Source organism: Heterocephalus glaber, unplaced genomic scaffold, assembly GCF_053883595.1.
Source record: "Heterocephalus glaber isolate CG9 unplaced genomic scaffold, H.glaber_assembly_v1.0 deba00001577, whole genome shotgun sequence".
Lineage (NCBI taxonomy): Eukaryota > Metazoa > Chordata > Mammalia > Rodentia > Bathyergidae > Heterocephalus > Heterocephalus glaber.
Window position 1 is genome coordinate 29,603,713 of NW_028258358.1, and position 25,766 is coordinate 29,629,478.

The 25,766-nt window shown below is 40.1% G+C and overlaps 1 protein-coding gene across 11 annotated transcripts in view; it reads right to left on the reverse strand.

Annotated features, from left to right (window-relative positions):
- Abcc4 (ATP binding cassette subfamily C member 4 (PEL blood group)) overlaps positions 1-25,766 on the reverse strand; it is a 251,526-nt gene that overhangs the window by 61,096 nt on the left and 164,664 nt on the right. For all 11 annotated transcript variants that reach the window (XM_087193012.1, XM_004870822.4, XM_004870823.3 and 8 more), the window contains one exon: positions 18,614-18,693. In XM_087193012.1, coding sequence (XP_087049138.1) covers positions 18,614-18,693 — 80 coding nt within the window. The remainder of the gene's footprint in view (positions 1-18,613; positions 18,694-25,766) is intronic.

The window sequence follows — 25,766 nt, forward strand, 5'->3', positions numbered from 1 at the left end:
TCAACAAATTCAATATAACGATGCTTTAAAAAAAAAAATGCTATATTGGGCCAGGGATTTAGGTCAGTGGTTTCACCGCCTGCTGCACAAGCGCAAAGACCCAAGTTCGATCCCTGGTACCAAAAAAATGCTATATCACGACCAAGTGGAGTTTATCCTAGGAATAAAAGGCTAAACTAACATGCAAATACCAATCAGTATAGTTTACCACATGAAAAGAATAAAGGACAAGAATCATACAATGGTCTGAAGAGATGAAGAAAAAAACTTGTCAAAATTCAACTCCTATTTTTAATTAAAAAATTTTAACTCAAAAAATCAGAAATTAAAGGGAAATTTTCAATTTGATAAAAATATCTACTGAAAACACAAGCATACACACAACTGAAACAAACATCTTAATGAGAAAGAACTGAAAATCTTTCCCCTAAGAATAAAAAAAAAGGTACTAGAAGCATAAGCCACAGCTATAAGTCAAGAAAAGGAAATAAAAATCATAAATATTACAAAGAAAAAAATGAAGCTGTCATTATTTTTAGCTGACATGATTGTGTATGTAGGAAATTATATAGAATTAAAACTCCTAATCAAACAACTGCAGCAAATGTAAAAGAATTCTGCAAGTTCAATGACATAATGTTAACACACATAAATCAAATATATTTCTACATATTAACAACAAACTGGAGAATATTTAAAACAATCTCATAAGTAGGAGAACATCAAATACTCAGAATTAAATGTAACCAAAGGAGTGCAAGATATCTATTATCAAAAACTAGAAAACATTTTTGTGAAAAATAAGAGACCTAAATAAGTAGACAGACATACCATACTAATGACTGAAAGACTGAATACTGTTAAGATTTACAGACTCCCCACATTGTTGTATGGCTAGAAGATAGTATTAATGAAAATCCCACCAGGGCCGCGGATGTAGCTCAGCAGTGCAGAGCCTAAGCACAAGGCTCTGAGTTTGATTCCCGGTACCAGAAAAAAAAAAAACTACTAAAGCTGTCCCTCAACCCTAATGCTGGGAATCAAACCCATCAGCAAAACTTTAAAAAACTTTTTTGGGGGGACAAGTTAATTCTAAAATTTTAATTTTTTTTTTTGTTGTTGTTACCGGGGATTGAGAACTCAGGTCCTTGCGCTTGCAAGGCAGGCAGTGGAACCACTGAGCTAAATCCCAGGTCCAATTCTAAAATTTTAAAGGTTGTAAAATGCCCAAAACAATCTCAATAAGGAAACAGAGTTAGAAGACTCAAACTATGAATTTCAAGGCTTACTAAAATGAACAATAACCAAGAGCCAGTGGTACTGACATAAGGAAAAACATATCAGTGGACCAAAATAAAGTGTGTGGAAAAGACCTGCTCACACACAGTCAACCACAGCATCAAGACAATTTAGTATAAATTGACTGTGGCTAAAATAAGGGAAAAATAAACCTCAATCCCTAACTTTTGTCACAGACCAAAATTACTGTTTTTCTTTTTAAAAGTAAACACAAACCCGCCTTATAACCCAGCAACTTGACCCCTGGTTATTTTACCTAGGAAGAATTAAAACATGTATATAAAAACTTCCACAAGAAGCCTCGCTGCTATAAATATGGCAATAACCCAAATGTCCACCAGTAATAAAAAGATAAATAGAATCTGATGTCTTCATACAATGGAATATCAGTCAGAAAAGGAGGGAAGGAGGGAAAGAAACCACTGAAACATGCATGGAAGTAAGAACCTTATATTGAGCAAAACAATGCAGCCACAGAAAGCTATGCACTGTACTAATTCCATGTCTACCCAGGCCAACAAAGGAAAAGAGATCTATGTAAACAGAAATGGAGGAGAGGGGCAGGAAACTGACTATAGAAGAGCCAAGGAGGCCTTCTAGAAAGAAGAAAAGTCTATCTTGTTTTAGATGGTGGTTACTGAGATGTACCCAATTATCAAAACTCATCAAACTAAAAGAAAATGTTTCTTTTATTGTACATCAATTATATCTCAATAAAATCTTAGCAGGGTAAAAAAAAAAGCCACCGAAATTCTATTCCTGTCCCTCAGATGTTGGGCAATGTATAAACACACAGCCACAATGCACAGAGGTGACTACCCTGGGAGCACTGACAGTGGGAGAGAGGGCACCTGTGAGGTGGACATTAGCCAGGGTGCAGCACTGAGCACACAGGGCTCCAGAGCCGCGGGTGACCTCACTCCCACAGGTGCTGGCCTCTGCTGTGAGGCTCCAGCTGTACCATCTGCTTCAGGACTGAACACGGATGACAAGGAACACTCAACCATGACTCAGAAAAAGGGCTGTGAGAAACAAATGAGTTGAGGAACTCACCAAGTGAGGGACAACCAGGAGCCAGTAGGGAATACAATGACCCGCGTTCCACATTAGGTCAAAGTGGCACACCCATACATCAAGCAGCAAGTGCAAGATTTAAATAAAGTTCTCCAGCCCAACGCTTATTCAACTATCAAGAAAACTCATTAAGTACATACGCAAAAATGAATGTAATCAAGAACAGCATATGGAGACTCCAAAGGTCTCAAATGAGTAAATATTTAGCCATCTTCCTCCCCTAAGAATTGTCCATTTTATCATCACTAAGGATGGAAGATGGCAAGAAGAGAATGCATTGGAATGCCCACTATTGTTTTGCTATGGACATCATCCAATAATGCCAGCATGTAAAGTTCTGTGCTCTGCAGAATACCACCAGGCTTGATAAAAATGAGAACCTTCATTTTTTCTTTAGGTCTTAATTAGCTTCTGGTTGAACTACAACCATTATCGTTATGGCGCACATGCTGGGACAAATTGGAACACTGGTTGCCAGCCCGGAAGTCTAGGAGGGTCCCTGGTGATTAACTGTCACCATGCTGATGTGGACAGTGCGGCTTTCTAAGTGTGTGAATATATCACTGGAAAAAAACCCGGCCATCTCATTTTTAATTTTAAAAGAAAGGTAAAGGAATCCTAGGGTTGGGCCAGTGTGAATCCTATCGCCGCGATCACAGACACCCACAGGTCAAGTGCTGGTCAATATTCCCAGTAGCCCAAACGATCACGACTCCCTGTTCACAAGAAGGAAACCACTTTAACCTGGCAGCTGGCACGAAGCATTATCTCTAGGGCTGGCATTTTCACAGACTATTCCCTTCTTGCAAACGCACTGCCTGAAACTCTTTTGTTGATTTTGAAAGCATGAAAACACTGCAATTCAGTTAAAATGGATGAGTTTACTTTTAAAGAGTTGGTTAAGACAGAGATCTTTGAAACGAGGGCAAGGCAACCCTCACAAACAATCTTTTGTCTGATGGGGATTTAAGGGTGGGAGTGGGGGCAGGGGTGAACAAACCGTAGAAATCTCAAAATGACAAAGTCATTGTTCGGGGTGCTTTCTACACACTTTCCCTGACATCTCTACACAATGAAATGCAAGGGTCAGTGGTACCGAGACAAGGCAAGACAGTTCCCCTCTTAGGCTTCTATAAAAGCCAGTGACCCAACCTATTATCCCAAAGTCTTAGGCTGGCTTTGTTCTCAATATCCAGATGCAGCGGCTTTTTCTCACCGCTCCCCGTGACCCCCCACCCCCAGGAAGAAATGACTGAGGACTCCTTCACATTCTCTTTGACTTGGGCATTTTCACTTCATAAAGCTGCAGTCCATGTGTTTTGTGTGTGGGGAGGAGGGAATGACAAATTCAGTGGTGGTCTCCACTGCTGCCTGCATTGGTGGCTCAAGTAGCCTCAGGATTAGCCCTTTGTGTCCCATGAAAGGATATGAAAAGTCAGTTATTGAAGCTCAGTCAAGCTGTTGATTTTTTTTTTTTTTTTTCGAATGAGGGGTGTGTAGGGAAGAAAGATTTTGCAATTCAGTTCTCCTCAGTAAGTTACAGCATTTTGCTGAGGGCAGCTGTACGCAAGTTTGCATATTCGGAGCAGTCCCAATTTAAAAAAAAAAAAAAAAAAAACTTTAAAAATTAAAATGCCTAAATCTCACCTCTGCATTGTATCTTCATTTTCATTTGCTTTCCTAGTGAGAAGACCTCTTGAAGCCATGTTAACTACAAGAATTCTAGAAAACTGTTTCTTTGCTCAATGTTATTGGGGATCAAAGAAGTTTTGGAAATAGTATAGGTCCCTATTGCTGTTAGGTTGTTCTGTTTTTGTATTTGTTCTTTCATTCTGTCTTCTCCTCTTCTCAATAGCTTCTTAGAGTTTCCTCCGCCCTTCGGCCTCACTTCTAACCTTTTCCTATCATACCAATCTATTCCTCCCTCCTCAACTCCTTCTAAGTCTCCATCCTGAAGGGTAAAGTTGCTATATTGAAGAGTTTATTCACTATAGACATATTTTGAGCTGGTCCTCAATTTCGATTTAATTAACATGTTTAAAAGTAATAAATTAACAACTACCACAAATTGTCATTTTCTAAACTGTGCTTGATGCTACTGTTATTGCTAATTGTATCACTTGGGCTAAAGTGTTGTGATTTATCTAATTAGTTGTCCTTCCTGGTATACTGAAAACGTGATGGCCTAAGAGTCATTAAAGACTCAAAACCTAAAGGCCAGATATATCTGGAAGGCACTTCTGAGAAACAATCATTCCATAAAAGTTCTAAATACAAGCAACAAAGATACTTACAATAAGAATATGGAAGCATCAACCCAGGAATTGGACCAAAAACAGTACCAACAACAAAAATAAAAATGAGAAGAAACCTAAGCAAGACACAAAATCAGGCTACCAGCTCACCAAAGGCAAATTTTGGGGTAATGTGGTGGAAAAGTCTGATAATCAATCACCTGGACACCCTACACTGATGGCACAGGAAGTAACAAAACAGATGAATGAAGCTCTAGAAAAATTCAAAACAGAAATAATTTCCCAGATAACTACAGAGATGGTGAGCAGAATGAAAGACATGATTAGAGACTCTCGAACAGAAAAAAATTTAAAAAATAGATGAGCACAGGACCATGATGGAAACCATGAATTCCCAGCATAGAAAAGAAATGGAAACCATGAATGCCCAACCTAGGAAAGAAATGGAATCCATGAAAGAGTTTCAAACACATATCCAGGAGATTAAAAACTCTATTGAAAGCATTCACAGCAGAATGAGCGAATGTGAAGACAGAATATCAGATACGGAAGACAGGCTTGCAGTCAGTGACCATAAAAAGAGATCTCTTAAAAATAGTGACAGACCATGAGAAATCGATCGAGCAACTCCTATATGCTGCAAAGAAGAATAATATAAGACTAATAGGAATCCATGAAAAATCAGGAGAAAGTACAAATGACATAAAAAACTGTTCACAGAATTAATGACAGAAAACTGCCCAAACAGAGCAAAAGAATTTGACATACAGATGAGTGAGGTATATAGGACTCCACCTAGCCATGATCAAAAAAAATCTACACCTAGACATATAATAATTAAGATCCCTGAAATCCAACAGAAGAACAAAATACTACAAGCAGTTAGAGGAAAAAAAACAAATCACATACAAAGGGAAGCCCATTCAAATAACAGCAGACTTCTGAACACCAACCCTCAAGTCTAGAAGAACCTGGAGTGAGATATTCCAAGCCCTAAAAGAACACAACATCCAACCTAGACTGACGTATCCTGCAAAATTATCTTTCAAAATTGATGGGAAACTAAGATACTTCCATGACAAAGAACACCTGAGAATTTTCATGAATACCAAAGCAGCACTCCAAACAATTCTAAACAAAATTCTGGAAAAAGAAAATGAAGGTCACAACTCCCTAAGGCCCAACAAAGGAAAGCGAACAGGCAAGGCAAGAAATTAAAGGGAGAGGGGACAAAATAAAAAATGAAAGAGCCAACGACAGGAAAATAACATGACAAGGGTAAGGCAATACATATCAGTTATAACCATCAATGTTAATGGCCTCAACTCACCAATCAAAAGAAATAGACTGGCAGAATGAATTAAGAAGCAAAATCCAACAATATGCTGTATACAAGAAACCCACTTAGTTCACAAAGAAATTCATAGACTGAAAGTAAAAGGATGGAAAACAGTTCTTCATGTGATAGGAGTGCAGAAAAAAGTGGGGGTAGCTATCTTATTTGCAGACAAAGTAAATTTCAAACCAAAACTAATTAAGAGAGACAGAGAAGACCACTAACATCCTTGTAAAAGGAACAATCCAAGAGGAAGAGATGACAATCATAAATATATATGCATCAAACACGAATGCCCCCAACTATACAAAACAAGTATTAATGGACATGAAAAACCAAATAAGCAGTAATACAGTTGTAGTGGGGGACCTCAATACCCCACTGTCACAAATACACAGATCATCTAGACAAAAAAATCAACAACAAAATAACAGAACTGAACCAAGTTTTTCAAGAAATGGACTTAACAGATGTATGCGGAGTGTTCCACCCCACAAAATCAGAATATACATTCTTTTTGGCTGCACACAGGTCATTCCCCAAAACAGACCACATGCTAACTCATAGTGTTGCAGAAATCTCGGGAAGAAATACACGGAGACCCAGAATTCGGATAAAAAAATAAAATTTCTTCTAGCAAGCAGGCGGGAACACCAGAAATCGGTCTGGTTAGTATCTGCATGCCCTTTGTTCAGCGTTTCCCTTTTTATATCCTTTTTAGCCATTATCTCATCCCTAGTGGTCTTTGATGTGTAAATACAATTCCAGTTCCTATTTACAAGTCACAGACACAAGATAGGCACATATACATTGTAAATTCATCTTGGCATTGCAACTTTGTTAGGTTAATGAAGTTACTGGTTAAAGAATCAGATAACCTTCATCTTAAACAAGGAGTTATGGGAAAAGTAAATCTTAAAAGAATACATTACTTATTTTGCTTCTACAACTACCTTAATGTTCAATCTATTAAGTTATCTAAAACTTTTCCCTATCAATAGAACATGTTTAAGTAAATGCAAAGGAACTGAAGTTATCCCCTGTATATTATCAAACCATAGTGCAATTAAACTGGAGATCAATAGCATAAGAAACCCCAAGAACTGCACAAACACATGGAAATTGAATATCACCCTCCTGAACAACCAATGGGTGAGAGAGGAAATTAAAGAAGAAATTAGACAGTTTCCCCAATTAAATGATAATGCCAATACAACATACAGGAATCTATGGGACACAATGAAAGCAGTTCTACGAGGGAAATTCATAGCAGTAAATGCCCATATTAGGAAAACAGCAAGCTGAAATAAACAACCTAATGCTAAACCTTAAGCTCCTAGAAAAACAAGAGCGAAATAAACCCAAAGCTCATGCAAGGGAGGAAATTATAAAGATCAGAGCAGAAATCAATGCAATGGAGACTAAGAGAACGATACAAAAAAAAATCAAATCGAAGAGTTGGTTTTCTGAAAGAATAAATAAAATTGATACACCCTTAGCCAACCTTATGAAAAAAGGAAAGAAAAGGCTCAAATTCATGCAATTAAGAACAAAAAAGGTGAAGTCACAACAGATCCAGCAGAAATCCAGAGGATCATCAATACCTACTTCAAGAACTTGTACTCTAATAAAATGGAAAACCCAGAAGAAATGGACAGATTCCTAGATACATATGAATTATCAAAGTGAACAAAGAAGATACAAAATGTCAAAACACCCCAATTACAATGAGTGAAACTGAAAATGTAATTAAAACTTTACCAACAAAGAAAAGCCCAGGTCCTGATGGCTTCACTGCTGAATTCTACATGACATTTAGAGAAGATCTATTGCCACTACTCTTTAAACTCTTCAATGAAATTGAAAGGGAAGCAATACTTCCAAATTCATTCCTGGAAGCAAGTGTTACTTTGATTCCAAAAGCAGAGAAACACCCAACCAAAAAAGAGAACTCCAGGCCAATCTCCCTAATGAACATAGATGCAAAAATCCTCAATAAGATACTGGCAAATGGAATACAGAGGGTCATTAAGAAGATCATACACGCTGACCAAGTCGGATTTATCCCAGGGATGCAAGGATGCAAGTTTCAACAAACGTAAATCAATAAATGTAATACACTATTTTAGCAGAGTCAAGGACAAAAAACCATATAATCACCTCAATAGATGCAGAAAAAGTATTTGACAAAATCCAACACCCATTCATGATAAAAAAAAAACCCTACAGAAAATCGGAATAGATGGTCTTTATCTCAAGCTAATAAAGGCTATCTACAAAAAACCAACAGCCAACATCATACTAAATGGTCAAAAACTGAAAAGCTTCATGCTAAAATCAGGAACAAGACAAGGATGTCCACTATCACCACTACTCTTCAATATAGTTCTGGAAACATTAGCCATAGCTATTAGACAAGAGAAAAAAATAAAAGGTATAAAAATAGGAAAGGAAGAAGTTAAACTGTCATTATTTGCTGACGATATGATACTTTACGTAAAAGACCCCAAAAATTCTGCCAAAATACTTCTAGACTTAATTGATTCAGTAGAGTAGCTGGATACAAGGTAAACACTCAAAAATCAATAGCCTTCTTGTACACAAATAACAGACTCACTGAGAGAGAAATTAAGGAAACAATTCCTTTCACAATAGCATCCAAAAAAATTGAAATATCTAGGAATCAATCTAACAAAGGAGACAAAAGACCTCTACAATGAAAACTACAGCACTTTGAAAAAAGAGATCAGCGAGGATATAAGAAAATGGAAAGACATCCCTTGTTCCTGGGTAGGAAGAAGAACCAATATAGTGAAAATAGCCTTACTTCCAAAGCTGCTATACAGATTCAATGCAATCCCAATTGAAATCCCAACAGTATATTTCACAGAACTAGAGAAAACAATCCAAAAATTCATCTGGAACCAGAAGAGACCTAGAATACCAAAAGCAATTCTAGGCAACAGAGACATGACAGGGGGTATCACAATCCCCAACTTGAAGCTATACCACAAAGCCACTGTGATGAAAACAGCATGGTACTGGCAAAGAAACAGACCTGAAGATCAGTGGAATAGATTAGAAGGTACAGAAACAACTCCAGACATACTCAGCTACCTCGTCTTTGACAAAGGAGCCAACCATCCTCACTGAAGGAAAGATAGCCTCTTTAATAAATGATGTTGGAAAAACTGGATTTCAACCTGCCAAAGATTAAAACAAGACCCCTATCTTTCACCATGCACTAAACTAAAATCAAAGTGGATTAAAGATCTAAATATTAAAACAGAAACACTAAACTTACTGGAAGGTAAGTTAGGTAGAACTCTCGAAGACATTGGCACAGGAAAAGATTTTATGAACAAATCCTCAGTGGCATGGGAACTTAAACAAAGAATCAACAACTGGGATCTGATCTTATTAAAAAGGTTCTGCACTGCAAGAGAAACCACCAAGAGAGCTAAGAGACAACCTACAAGGTGGGAAAAAATTTTTAGCAGCTGTACCTCAGACAAAGGGCTACTATCTAGAATATATAAAGAACTGAAAAAAATCAGACCTCTCAAATTTAAAGACCCACTTCAAAAATGGGCATCTGAAATGAGCAGACATTTCTCAAAGAAGTAGAAATACCAAATAAACATATGAAAAAATGTTCAACATCACTGGTCATTCGAGAGGTGCAGATGAAAACAACACTGAGATTCCACCTCACTCCAGAAAGAATGGCTGCTCTCATGAAATCAACCAATAACAAATGTTGTCAGGGCTGTGGGGAGAAAGGAACCCTTCTTCATTGTTGGTGGGAGTGCAGTCTGGTGCAACCACTGTGGAAATCAATAAGGAGATACCTCAAACAACTAGGATTAGAAGTCCCATTTGACTCAGCTATCCCTCTGCTGGGTATCTTCCCAAAAGAATTAAAAGAATCATACCGCAGTGCTTTATGCTCACCCATGTTTATAGCAGCACAGTTTGTAATAGCTAAAACTTGGAAACAGCCCAAATGCCCATCAACTTGTGACTGGATAAAGAAGATGTGGTTTTTCTATAAAATGGAGTACTACTCAGTCATAAAGAACGAAAAACTAGAGACATTTATAGCTAAATGGATGCACACTGAGGCGATACTCTTAAGTGAAATAAATAGGACACACGTGTAAATACAGAACAGTTTCTCTGGTGTGAAAAACTAAAAGTGTAAATAAGGTTCAAATGATATAATTGATAATATGTAAAAGGAAGAAAAGGTCTAAAGGAGTTGAGGAAGTGGGAAGGGTAGGGGAAAGGAAAGAAGGGAAAAGAAAAAATATGAGAAAAGGAAAAAATGGAAACAAAGTCTCTGTAAATAGGGAGGAGTGGAGGGGGTGAAGGAAGGGCAGGAGAATAGGGAAAAAATAAGAACCAAGATACATCATGTAAAGGTACAAGATCCCAACAATTAATGTAACTGTATTGTATACCTAAAATGTACCCATAAACTTAATGAAAAAAAAGTAGATAAAGGCTAAAGATTACACTTCCAACTAATAGTATTAGTACAATGTAGAATCACCTGTTGTTAAATCTTAGTATAATGTTAAGCTCTAACTTGGACAAATTTATATTTACTTTTGTCACGGTCATTTTTCCTTCCCTGTTTACACAGTATTACCGCAGCACTATGCATATCACTGCCCAAACACATATGCATCAAAACATGCGAAGACAGGGTCTCCCACTTCCTGGTGCTCACACCTAAAAATCATCAGTGTCTCAGGTTCCCAGGGTTGAGATCAGGCTTATGACAAAGCCAAGGAGGAAAGTTCTTGAAAACAGTAGTTGCTAGACCTGGGAATTTTAAAAACTAGCAAGAAAGAAAAAAGTCCAAAGTATTTTGGGAGAAAGTTTGTCTGATTTTAATTCTAAAACCAACTGAATAAGTAAATAGCACCATTATTTCTAAAAAGTTAGTATCTAAAGTATTGGAGGGGTCATGTTACATGAGCCTTCACAAAATATAACTTTTCCCTTTCGCAAAACTAGGTAGGTAGCAGACCACAAATAATGTAAATGGAAGAGATTCCACACGGAACCTACCTGAGAAAATTCTAGTGTGATAAAAACACAGGGAAGGGCAGTTTGCTTCTCACTCAGGAGTATGACCCAAAAACAAAACTACCAGTTTCCAGTGACTCACTTACTAGCTGTGTGATCTTGGACAAGTGAAGTCACTTCTCTGTGCTTTATCTCCCTCATCTGCGAAACCAGCAGCGTAACTGTGGGGAGCTCATGGAGTTGCTGGGAAAATGAGACGAGCGGTGGCGTGAATACAGGATTGAAAATTAGGCCCAACACATACGATGTCACTGTTCCATGTTATCTGGGATAGCTGTTCCTCACAGCTGATCTGGACTGCACAAGACCTACGGTGATTTTAAGAATTCTTGGATAAGCAGAACTCCACTCCATGCAGGCAATCAAGATAACCAAACAGAAAAATCGAGTAAATTCAGTGTTATGAAAAAATCCTACATCATCCTTAGCTTCTTCCACTGCCCAGCCAGGTATCCCTGGTGTGTGAAGTTCCCGCTGCGAAGAGGAACAGGAAGGCTGCTGGGAGGTGACACCTGAAGCACAGAGGGCACCTCTCCATCTGGGGACAGACTCAATCCGGTCGGTCTGTGTGACCTTTCCTGTTCTCAGGGGATTCCACAAACTACAACCCCAGAGCCTTTTCTTCAAGGAATGGTACATATCCAATTGGTGATGGAAGACTTAAAAATTTTAAAACAACAAAAACTAGCCCGATGGGAAGATCAAATTAAGCATGACATTTTCTTTCAATCCATGAACCCGGTGTCCTTCCTTTGATTAAAATGTCCCAGCAGCTTACCTCCCATTGCATCCGAAGCAGAATCCGAGTCCCTCCCTGGGTCTGGAGGCATTGGTGGCCCAGACCTGCCCTCCTATGACATCCCCTCTTCCTGGGGACCAGTGGCTCTGCTCCCATCTGGAGCCCTGGCACCTGCTCCTCTGCTGCCCTCCCCAGCTCTTTTTGCATGGCCATTTCCTTCTTATTTTTCAAACTCAGTGTCACCCACTCCACTGACCACCCTGACCCAAGTGACCCCCTTAGTCTCCTGAACACTGTCCTTTCCTGAATGTACTGGCAGTATGTTGAACTTGGTTTATTCATTTTTATTGGTTTGTCTGCTCTCTAGCTATCTCTGCTCTAGGATATCAATTCCTGAAAGCCAAAACCCAGCTCACTCACTGCTTTATACTCTAATCCTATAAAAGCGCCAAGAATACAGGAAGTGCTCCATAAATGACTCACTAGCCACAACAGAGGCTTCAATGAGACAAGGCAAGGGACATACACTAGTGTGATGTGATCCCTTCTCTTTTGTAGAGTGTAACTGTTTTATTACCAAGCTGCTGACTGCTAAAGAGAAATGTCACTAATGGCAAAGAGAGACTCGTGGTGGGCATTAAAGGATGAAGAGGGTGGTACATGTGAGGTATGCAAACATACAATACACACATACAGGGAAACAGAGATGCATATGTACCCTAACACACACGCATGCACACACACACACACACACACACACATCCAGGAGGCCAGTAGTTTCTTAGATACCGATTCTAAGAGGATGTTATACAGTGAGAAAAGGGTTTAAGTCCCTGCTGTAGGGCCAGGAACTCCACTGCTGGTCTCAGAGGAAGCCATAATCTGATTATCCATTGAGGAGTCTCACCCTTTTATGACATATTAAAGTCTGTGGTTCAAGGGAGAAAATCTAGTTAAGTACTGAAATCAGCAAAGATACTGGCATTTTCAAGCCAAGAACAAAGGTATCTGCTGATGTGAGAGGATCAGGGGCAAGCTAATCTATACACCGCGGTGAAGGCAAAGACAGGAGGCACAAGACACCAACAACAAACAGGGCTTCCTCATCACTGCAAAATGTTAAATAAATTACCTGAGATTTCATTTAAGGGCATGAGAAGGCATTAGCTGAGAAACAGCACACTGAATAAATTCTTCAGAAGTAATAAAGAATTAGCAACATTTATCAAATACTCCAAGGATGAGTACAATCACCAAAGCATGAACTCACTCTGCACTCACTGCAGCCTTTAAAAGAAAGTCAACAGAACTCCCTTCCCCACCTGCCCCTTTACTCTCAGCGGATGACGGAGAACATCGTGGGGACTTCCAGCAACACATCAGGCCCCACCACCTACAGGCCTCTTCCTCTGCCGCCACTCAAAGCCTACTTGGCACAAAAGCAAGCCAAGCTCTCCCACCTCGGCCCTGCACCTTCCAGGCCCCTGGGGCAGCAGTCAGGAAAATGAGCGCTGCAGCTCACAAGGGGTGACCCTGTGGGTTCCTGGGGAGAGGGTGAGGAGGGCAGGGCTCCCCTGGGCCCCATTTCCAGAAGGAAGGGCGCCCTCAGCCATGGCTGACTCCTCTTCAGCCCCGGCCCCTCTAGACTCAGTCGCATCTGTGCACACAGGGCCCACAGCTGGAGCTCAATACAAAATCAGTGATGTGTGTGTGTGGGGAGGGTGCGTGGTATGAGAAATGTTGAAAAGAATTACAAATTATTTTTACAAATCATAGATTTATAATAGAAATATTTTTCTTTTAGAAAAAGCTTGAAGATTTTTTGTGATATATCTAATTGCAAATATAGTCGGGAAACATATCAAATATTTGTATTGAAGGTATTATTAAAAGTCCTGATAGTTAAATTTTAATTAAAATGCTAGTAAAAGATTATAAATATGGCTCTACTAATAAGCCAATCATTATTTTAAGACAACGAAGAAGTAGATTCAAGCTGGTGGTGTTGGTACCAATATTAGGAAGTCAAACACTTGAAATGTGAAATTCAATTGTTTCATCCATGCATTTCTTTGCTGGTTTACCCAAGTACATACCTTTTAAAGACCTAATTCCTCTCGCCATCATTAATTTCTCATGTCTTCGGTCTATATAAACATCTTTATAATGTGTGTATTCAGATTCCTATTTTCACAAAAATATGTAGTTGTACTATAGTTGTAGTTTGTATTTCACAAAAATATGTACTGTGATGAACCATTCTACAGTATTTTGACAGATGATTTGGTTTTAAAAATACTGAGTCTGGCATGGTGGTACACGCCTGTAATCCCAGCACTCTGGGAGGCTCAAGTAAGACGACTGCAAGTTTGAGTCCAGGCTGGACAACTTAGTGGGACCCCGTCTCAAAAAAAAAATTAAAAAGGGTGAGGCTGGAGATGTAGCTCAGAATGAAAAAGGCCCTGGGTTCAATGCTCAGTACTTAAAAATTTTTCATACTCAAAAGTGATTACAATTTTGGAAAAGCAAAGAAAAAAGCCACATCTGAACACTACTTTCTAAGCCAGATGTGCTCTGACTGCCCCTGGCTAACTTATCTGATAAACCCTGGGCAGCCGTGCTGTAACTATTATCTTGTATTCCATAAATTATTTACAATGATACATCTATGTCGTACACTTAAAAACATCCTTAAATTCTACCTTACTCAACTCTGGTCAGAGACAACCACCTCTCAGAGTCAACGGTGCTGCTCACCTGTACCCAGACACTTCCCCCCTCCCCATCTCACTCTGAAGCAGGACAGCAATAAATGACACACATTTTCAAAATCAGCTGTGTCACTGTTTCCCACTAGCATGGATACTGATGCGTAGCAACACAAAAACAAGCAAAAACCACCAATGTTCACACAAATACAAATCTTTTGTTGAAGTCCAAGGGTCAAAGTTATATTGATAGCCTCTAACTAGCCAGGGAATTTGCTCACATTTGTAAACAGAATTCCTTATCTCAGTAATTTCATCAGTAGAGTTAACAAAGGTGTGCCTGATTTCCATCCAGCTCCTATAGAACACACTAACTCTAGACACCATACCACAACCAAGGGTTCTGTTCTCAGGCTCCTCCCCTCAATTCCTCAGCACCGGACTCAACTGGAAACAGCAGTTCTAACTGAATGGTCTGCAGTTCTAGACTCGTACTTATAAAACCAAAAAAAAAAAAAAAAGTACCATTATCTTACAGAAAAAGCAATCAAACATGCATGCTGTGGATTACAACATTCAAACGGAAAATGCAATTATATTATTTATTTCTACAGCTATTTGATTTAAGTTCTCTAGTAAAGCATGAGCATATGTGTATCTTCAGTACAAAAGAAATTCTGATAAGTGGGAAGCTTAACTCCCTATTCAGAAACTTCTAAGTATCATGTTTTGATAGTCGGTCTGTTTTTACTATATATCTTGCCAAGTTCTTTCTGGCTTGAGAACCCCAGATGAGGCACAGCTTTCCTATGGTTCAGTAAGCACCCACCTCCTGCAGGATGGCATGAGTGACACAGCGACTGACAAGGACGTTCCCAGTCCTTTCTACACTCAGTTGTCTCAACCAAGCCCAGCAGCTGAGAGTAGAAGGCCTATTGTTTGTTTCCCGAGTTTCTCTGTGCACGGGAGGAGCTGCTGGTCATGCTGGTAACCACCCACAGCCTCTGATGAGAGATGTCACCACAAACCTCCTGAAGAACCCTCATGTCAGCAGTGGTTCTGCTAATGACATTAAGAACAAAGGCAGACAAGAAATTTTCTACTGTCTCAATTTTGAAAGGGGCTGACAAACCCCTTGGAACTGATGAACTACACAAGAGACCTACAAAGTCACTTCTATTTCAGAGGCCCAGAGTAGGGGCCACTGTTGAGGTAGATAACATTCATGCTACATGTGTGGTTTGCCTGATAGGAACTCGAAAAAAAATTTTTTTTAATTTATTGAAGGACAGAGTCAACAAAATGTCTTTTGAGGAGAAAGAAAAAGAAAAAAGAAAACCTACCACTTTCCAAAAAAAATCAACTACTAAGAACAGTTAAGAGATGAGTCTAGCTGATTGTCATTTTGACCTTGCTTTGCTTTAATTCAGGAGACTATTTAGAAATGTAAGGAGCAACCCCTTTCACTCGGCTCACCTAGCAGAGCTAATAGGCTTCTAATTAATTTCCAGAAGATTGCTGTTATAACTAACAGGTTTTAAACATTTGGTTGATTGGGGAAAATGAATTGAATATAATGTATTTGATTTGGAAAATTAGTTTTCATTCTATGTGCTTACCATAATAGTGTTTATTTTAAGTTAACATGATTCCATTAAGAGTCCCAGAACATCACTGGGTTGTTTGCAGCCCTACGGAGTTCTATCCAACTTTAAAAAAAAAAAAATCAACTTACATTTAGATTTTTGTTGGTCTTTATATGAGGGCAGGTTAAATTTATTTCTGTGGCTTTAATAAAAAATCTTTGCTTGCTAATATAGCAATGGGCCCCAAATAGTTCAAAATGATCCCAGAGGTAGATCAGTCAAAAGCCCACTCATCGAATGCAAATCCTCCAGAGAAAGGCTCTGCACACCAAGTGAGATGAACCAGAAGGCCATTGTTTATGAAGTTTCACTTGATTCCTCCTGACAACCATTTAAACAATGAATGTTGGGAAATGTCCCTCAAAGAATCAACAACAATGGCAAGGATCAGCACTTTTATATTTAGCTAATACTATTTTTAAAAGGAGAAAATATTTCTTCCTGAAGGGATTATGGGAAGCTTTATTAAAGACACCTGCAAACAAAACAAGTGACAATAGATCTTTATCATAATTGATAACTGAGTTATCCTTTATATAAAACACCTTTCTTGGAGACAATAACCTCAAGATTTACCTTTGCTGTAGACTGAAGAAATCGGCTAATTAGGACCAGGAGTATTTAACAATGGTTAAGTTTACCAAGATTATGTGAGCCGATAATAAAAAAAAAAGACGCTTGTCTATCTAGTTAAACAGAAGTGCGAGACTAGAATCTCCTCTCCCCACATTGCTGAGAATGTTTTATATTGAAATCAAGCAGCATCTATCCCTTTCCCTCCATAGCCGATACAAAAACACTCGAGAGATTCTAATTAGCAGGGCTCACTCTGCTAAGCACACAGTGGGCCAGCTGGCTCTGGAAACCCAACCTTGGCCTAGCTTGCAGTTGCAAAGAAACAGAACCTTTCACAATATTTTCTCCAAGTAATTAACAATCACTGTCGAAATGTGTACTTCCAGTCATCTGCATTCCATGTAAGGAATGAGACTGTTTTAGTGAAAGGCTGCTCCTGGGGATAAATAATATAGCAAAATGCAGCAGGACACATTTTAAAAAGTGAGTTTGCAGAAGGAAAAAAACCCAGAAGAGCTTGTCTGAAGTCCCAGGACTCCACCCATGAGTCCCAGTTGAGTCCTCAGTCAGGTCACCTTGGTACACAGTGCTGTCTTCCCCCACAGGCTATGCTGTTTGCAGACAGATGTTCATTCTGACCTGCCTGTGCCACTAATGACTTCCGGTCATCAGTGGAGGCCTACTATTGATTTTTCTGATATAGCTTATTTTTTAAATTAAGTGACTCTTTTTATGCCAGTAACTTCAGAAGGGATTCTAAACTCGAAGATTATCTGACCATTGAAAAAAAAACGAGGACTGAGCCATAATCAGAGACCCTGACTGTAGCACTTTCCTTTCTTGGCCCTAAACTTGGCTCATGATTAGAACAACTATAACCTAGCACTTAAGGAAAGTGGAAAAGGTTCAAACTCATGACAGGTTAGCCACAGGAGTTGGGATTGTAGAATATGCTCAGCTTTTGATAGATGCCATTTCATTTCCAAATGGATTTTTAAAAGTTCCCCCAGCCCAAATCACTGAAAAGGAGACAGAATTAAATAGCAGGTAAAATAAATACCGCATGACCATCAATACTGAATGAGGGGATGAGAGATAAGATGACCCAACATCATTCTTTAGGACCTCAAGTTCACAGACAATACAAACGCTTCACAGAAGGTATTTGTTAGGCATTGCTGGTTTTTCTCTTTTTAAAGAAAGACACCTTAAGACAGAGCAATCAACGTGTGAAGAGAAAAGCTGCCTAGAAAAACAAAAAAAAGACATTTTCCGAGGTGACTTTGATCCTGTACTCAAATTATTGGCTTAAACATGCTTGCCTTCAAAGGCTTTGTATCTGCAATAACTGCCCTCTATTGTCCTTGTTAACAAAGTATTATTTTCATCTTATTATTACTAATCTTTTCTTTGTAAGTAACCACACCTGGTTTTATCCCCCTCCCAAAGGGAGAAGAAAAAAATAAAACAGTGCAGTAAATATTTGCCCTTTGTGGTAATACAATGCATAATTTAGTTAATCTGGGCTATCTTTCCATGAGAGGCGATTGTTTCTATATTATGAAATGTGTTCACAGTGAAGTGAAATCCATGCCAGATACCTGGGAGGCAGACAGAGAGCCACTTACCCAGCATGTAACTGCCACAAACCAACCCTGACAGGACTGCGTGGCCACTCCTACACAAGAAGTATTACTCATGCTAACTTAGCCTCCGAATCACAGCCACACCTTTCTTTTACAAACATGAGCTTCTTATTAAGGTAACATTACACATCACTGGGCCAAGGACCCCACTCCTATTTCCTTCCTCCGTGAAACAGCCTTGGAAAAAATAGGAACTTCAGTTACCCATTTGACAACTTGACATTACTGTTACATTACCTGGGTGAAATCTAGAAATGTCAAGGGAAGCAAGTCATCCATATGTCCAATGTCTTTGGAGAAACGATTTAAAATTCTTCCTGCAAGAACAGGATATGAGAAATTACTCATTTCCCCAGATAGATCCTTTAAGAGAAACAATTCCCAAACAAATCAAAACAATATTTTAAATGCATATGTATTTAATATATTATGCATTCATATGGAATAAACCAATGTCAATGGCAAAGACAAAGAGGATGATACCTAAAGAGAAATAAAAATACCACCAAGTGGTACTAAACAAGGAATTACAATGCGGCCCTAATTTAAAAGGCAGGGGGCTTCTTGTGACAACAACAGTATTGGGAAGGGTTTTATTAGTTTTATTTACTTTTTTATTATTGGTATGCATTTGGATTGGGGAATTTTAGAACATTTCTCAATTTTGGGTCCCAACTAGGACTTCAGTTCAAGTGCTAAGTGGGGAGGTGAACAATAGCAAAATATTAAATTAATCCCAATTGTTAGGCTAACTTTGCTTTAGTTACCAGAATTTTGCTAAGCAGTACATTTTTAAATAAATGTAATTGTAACCTCTGTTTGTTTTTCTGTTTGGTTTTTTTTGCCAGGATGGTTCATGGTACTTTCATTGTAGGAAAACTTGAAATCCATCCAGGTTGTGAGTATACTGCTATAGTACAAGTCATTATTTTCAGATGTGAGCCAAGTGTGATAAATGCAGACTGAAACATCTAAGAAGACAAGAGGAACGTAGGCCAGAAAATGGACATAATACTTAATGATTAAAGATCACTTCTTATCATTGATTTTATTTCCTCGCCAAGCAGAATCCAAGAAAATGGTGTATCAATAAAAGCTTCAGAAACAGAAAGTTAATACTGATATCTAATAAATATCTTCTATCCTTTTGACTTATTTAATTTTTAAAAATTGAAGCCACACCCACACAGAGCCTATTCTGATGCAGGCAACCCAATAAACGTGCTTGCTGGCCCCAAGGTTACGTTCTGCCTGCTGCTTTGGGAAGCCACACTGCCGGTGCGATGCGGGACCCCTGGGTGCTCCTGTCAGTGTGTCTGAGAGGATTTCCTCTGAGGCCCTTTGGATCACGAAGCCACTGGACTGGGAATGTGCAGGGGCTGGGGCTGGGCTTCCGCTGCCTCTGCAGTTCTTCCTTGGGGCACTCAGGCTCAATCTGGAGCATGAGGTGTGCAAGTCTGAGACAAGCTGAGCTGCAATTTTCCTGTCTTAAGCTCAGGACATACAGACTCCTAAAAGCATCCTTCAGTGCTATCTTTGGCAGGCCCAGTGACAACTTTCTTAGCCTCTAATAACACCTCCTTTAGCGTTGTCCTGAGGATTAAGCGGGGCATGCCCATGAAAGAAGCTAGTCACAATGCCAGGCACTTTTTAACAGATGCTCAACAACAAACAAAAGGTGCGATGATGACTATGGCCGCAGGTTCTGCAGCATGCCATCTGGGGAGGAAGTTCAAAGTGTTAAAATGCAGATTCTGATTCAGTGGCTGGGGTGGAGCTTGAGAGTCTGCACCTCTAGCAAGCTTCCAGGACGCCCTGCCTGCAGTTTCCCAGATGACACGTGGTTGGACCAGTGTTGATCACACGTTTGAGAAACATTGCAATCACATGGGCAATTTTTCCCACCTATTCTTACAGACTTTGTAGCCTCCTTAGTTATATTTTAACTTCCCAATGATCAACACGAAAAGAAAGAAAACCCACACTAACAAAATATTAAATATGTAATTAAAATACTTTCATTGGAAAAGTTATAATTTTTTAACATAGGCAAGATTCAAATACATTGAAAGTGTGGTTCCACTTAACATGTCAGGAAATATTCAAAAATTTTCTTTGAAAAAATGAAAACACTATATCGAGATGATCGGTACATGAAAATCACCCCTTAATCTTTTATTAAATACAGGATCTTAAAGACTAGGGGACCCACGGTTTGGCAACAGCATAAAATACAATACAAACACACATCACTGAGAAAAGCCATCTCTCCACACAGCTACTTCAATCATGAAATGTTAAAGACTGTCCAAAACCCAAACGCTTACTCACCAGCTAAGCATAGAAAATGTGAGACTGGAAAGTTCCATAATTAACACTTCATCGTTCTAAGAAACAATGAAGTCAATGAAGGGTGTTTGCAGAATATTTTCATCTGGCTTTGAGGGTAGACTTGAAATTAGACCTGTGATGTCAAGTTTACGGCCTCATAGTCAGAGGTCTCCAAATCAAATCTGATGATGAATTCCCTCCATGGTCCTGCCATGCCTCTTCATCCCAGTGACCTGTGGTCTCTGCTGAAATGTGTCCAGGATGCAAGGAAAGGGGAGTCAGTTTTCGGGGGAAGCTCAGTCCATTTTCCAATGGTTTTGTTAAAAAGAGCTTGTGTATATTAAACCTTCCTGGAACATCAAACTATTACTGCTGCTTATTCTGCCCTTATAGCTGCCGGAGTGGATCTAATTTCTCTCGATATGACAATTCTTCTCATACCCTTTTTACAGACTTCTCAGGAGCATCTGACCCCTAGACCCTGGATTACCCCACACCAGGCAGATGCCTGGTGCCCAGGACTGAAGTCAATACCTTTCCTATATGGGATCATTAGATACATGATCTCTGGCTTCTTCTGCTTAGTCTAAGTTTCTGAGGTTCTTCCACAGCATAGCATGTGTTAGCAGTTCTTCCCTTTTGAGCCCTATTTGCCAGAAAAGATAGTCATATGTATCAGCAAAAAAAAGGTCCTAACAGACCTTGATGGAAAAAGTGGGCATCTAAGAAGAGATACTCTTAGATACGATGAACTTTTTTATATGTACCCATATTTAGGTCTGTATAAAGAAGGTACATATCTAGAATCTAGTGGTGACTATAGAACTTGATTCTTCTGACAAGAACTGGCCTTTGAAAATGGGTGTACAGCTTGGTGGTAGAGTGCTTCCTAGACTGTGTGAGGCCCTACATTTAATCTTTTGCACCAGGAGGGAGGGGTGCTAAATTTGGGCTACTTACTACATTGGGTGAGGCAGACCCACATGGCGCTGTAGGCAATGGTAGGCAGAGCAGGGGCACAAATAAAAGAATTACTGTCTTGGTGAGAAGTGGAATCTAAATCTAAGAAGACTAATCCAAAGAGCATAGTCTATCTAGTAGAGCAAAGACAATGGACCTGTAAACCCCAGGCACAGAACAACATGGCAGCAGCGGGGTGGGGGTGGGGGGGGTGGGGGGTGGAAGGGGTGACCTAGTCTAAAATGGAGGAATGGAAGGTAAAAGGGATAGCTGTGTGCATGGCATGGTTCGAGGAAGACATTCAAGGAGTGAGCCAGCTGGACTTTTTGCAGCATTCTACAATAATTCAGCCAGACCGCCCTGAGAAAGACACAGGAGCTGTAGAGGTCTCACAGTTTGGCCTATCTTCTTTGTCCCTCCAGTCAGAACAGGCCTTTAACATGGTGGAGGCCAGAGCGAAATGAAACAGAAAAAACAGCATGAATGAGGCTGCACAAGGTCCTCATCCTCCTCTGACACTGGGCAGCAATAGGACTTCACAGTACTCAAATTCCAACTGAAACTCAAATTCCTTATCTGTACAACGCAAATGTTAAATTTGTCTCTACTTCACAGAGTCAAAGATCAAGAGGATAAAAGAGGTCATGATTACAAAGGTATCTTCTAAATTTGGAAGCAGCACACACCTGAGTTAGTCATTATTACTGTAGAATTTTAGAACTTGAAGGGGCATGAAAGATCTCCAGGACTAATAGTAATTTCAAAACTCCATCCAGTGAAGAGTCTGAGATTCTACCCTGAAAATCCCCACGAGACAGAGGAGGAAGTGGAAGCCAGGCACACCCAACTCCACTCTACCCTCCTCTTTGGCTGTCTGCCCCTGACAACCATTGGACATTCACATAGAAATCCCCTCTAGAAAAGGCTTCTGCAGGCAACAGAAAGGTTCATGAGCATTTTTGTGGACCCTGCTGTGTTAGAGATAAGGAGAAGAAGAGCAACCTCACTCAAAGAGCTGCAATTTTGTAATGAGTGGATGCTGCCTGCCCAGCCTTCTGGGGATTTCCACACCACAGAAGGGGGAGTATGAGCAACCTCATTCTTCAGGGGAACTTGCTTCAATAGCCTTTGCTGGCTCTTACTTTTTCCTGCAGGTAGTCACTGGCTGACTTTTTTTTTTGGTTCTTTTCCTGAACTTTGCTCATATTCATTATCTTCATTTCCTGTACTTTGCTCTCTTTCATTATTTTCATTTCCTGTTGTTTTAAGCATCCCAAATCTTATCATCACCCCGATCTCCCTGGGCATACTCAGACACACAGCTATCCTCCAAAACATCTGAAGCTGAATGGGATGAAATTAAATAGACTCCTTTGAAACTGACCCACAATGACCCATATCCAACTGCTCCAACTGTGTGTTAGACCTATGCCCACACACCCAGCACAGAAATGTCTGTCATTTTTTATTTATCTTTATCTCAAATAATTACCAGCATGTCTTAATTTTCCATTTAAAATAACCTCATTTGCATCCTTATTTTTCCAATCAATTCTATCAAGCATTTAGGAACAGTGAGGAGATAATAGGTACTCACCTAACCTGCTTTCCATCCCTCCTGATGAGGCACCTTTGTTCTACCTTGAAGATTTACTACTCTGTCCTCTATTCATTTCTCCAGGTCCCCAATTCTCACTCAGCCTCACATCCCAGGTTCTCAGCCTTAGTCCTTTGTCTTCCTTGAACCTTTGGTGACAAGTATGCCTTTCAGGAACTTGCAACTCACTTGAACTTCTTCATCTATATTGGGTTTTTTTGGTTTTTGTTTTTTGTTTTTGTTTCCAGGGATCGAATGTGGGACCTTGCGCTTGCAAGGCAGGCGGCAGAACCACTGAGCTAAATCCCCGGCCCCTCTTCATCTATATTGGGCAGGCTTGACATGTGCAACACCCTTCTCTAGAACTCCCCACCACACTGGCCACAGTGAATGCACCAAGAGTAACCAGGGCACCTGGGGACTGGCTGTCAAATGATTCATGGCCCCTCTTAGTAACAAGAACTCCGTAAGAGAAGCAGGAGAAGGGGGCAGAAGCATTATCCAAAGCAAAGGGCACAGCACATGCACAAGCCCTGTGACAGTGGCTCCCAACTCCTTGGGACCACTGTGAGCCCAGTTCCAGGGCAGTCAGTCTTGCTTCAGCTCCTGAGCGCTGTCCTGGCCTCCTTTCAGTCCACCCCTTCTCCTCTGAACCAGCTCAGGGACACTCTGCCCCTAGCAACCCAAAAGCCTTGACCATAAAACAATGTCCATGTTTGAAGGCACATTCTTTCTGACGCTCTGATGTGTGACTATTTGAGCTTGCTTCATTATATCCCCTAGAGGATGGCCATATTCTCAGAATATACCACAGTATAATCTGCTTAGTGCCTTTTACTTTTCACATGCATTACTTCTGAATTCACATCTAGATTCATACACCCTTTATGAACATGCACTACACTGCACATAAGACCAATCACAAAGTGTCCAACTGGATTTGCTAATGACGACATATCAAATGGAATGGTTTCCCAACTTTTTATAAAGATGAGGAATCGTCTAAGTAGGTGCACTCGTACACAAAAACACTAACTCAAACAAGAAAAGTGGCTCTTACTGAAAGAGAGACTATGAGACTTGGAACCCACTCCATGACCATCTTCCCACATGTCCCCTAGGGGACATGACTGGAAAGATGAACTCTGATCGCTACAATACTGTCTATAAACACAGCAAGGCACCTTGAGCGCCTGTGGGCATCACAATGGCTTTAAATCAGAAATAGTCTAACACTCCAGAGAACAGCGCTTCCCAAAGTCTACTGTGCACATCAACCACCTGGGGCTCCTATGAAAGCACAGTATCCAGAGCTCTGGGTGGGGCCTGAGATTCTGAATTTCCAACAATGGATACGGATGCTCCTGGTCCAGGGACTGCACTTTGAAGAATAGCAAAGAATCTGAAAATTTCTGGCGATCTTTCTGCCTTAAGTCGTAAACCTTTTCATCTTCACATATACAGAGTCCACCAAAAAATGCATACACACTTCAAGGAAAGAAAAATAGTACATTTTTCAACAGATGGTGTTACCTTCACATAGAGGACCCTAGAGGATGTCATATATCACAAAAAATCCACTGTACTGCCAGCCCTTGGAGAAGGAATTGAAAATGCATGTACAGCAGTCTCAGTGACCAAGGTCACCCAAGCAGCAGTTTGCCGTACTAATAAATGTCTGGAAGCTACTGGCCTCCACTTTGAGCACCTCTTGGAATTGTGGAGGCCAAAGGTAACCTGTATTAATCTCATCATGTCTTGATAAACTTAATTTTAAAATATTTATACAAGTTTTTCTTTCCCTGAAATGTGTATACACTTTTTGGCGGACTCTGTATAAATGACTGTTCTTTTCAATTCCCTTCTGAATTCCCAGGAGCCGAAGACCAGTTGGTTCTTTCTTTATTCAAACAAATGAAAACAAAATAGAGGTATTCTCAGGACAGAGGTTTCATCTGGTTTGTTCTATGCAATTTCCCCGCTGCCTGGATCAACACCTAGCTTATAGGACACATGCCGGATAAGGAAAAGCAAGCCGTCTTCCACAAAGAGCAAATGGTCTGTTTTCAAAATCAAGTCCCACCTTCCAATGCTTGATGTTTCTTGTCATCTTTTTTTGTTGGTTATTTTCTGATGGGGGACATCTGTTGCTACACAAAGGGGTCAGGTTTGTCACTGCTGTCATTTTCCTCATGCTGCTGCTGCGCTGACCTGTGTTCCTGCGAAGGGCAGTTGAGGTTTCTAGCTGAGATTGAGTTTAGGTACAGATGGGCCTGACAGCACAAAAGCTCTCTACAAAGCCAGAAAAGCACAGCAACTCCCAGAGGGTCAGAGATGGATGTGGGACAGGGGGCTCCATGCACAATGAACTGGGGGCTCCCTTCAGAGATGGTGTCAAGCGATGAGTGTGTTGCACATGCAGAGCATGCGCGGCCCCATGGGTAGACACAGAGAGTGGAGGAAGGCAGGACAGGAAGTGCAAGGCACAGATAAGAAGACTAC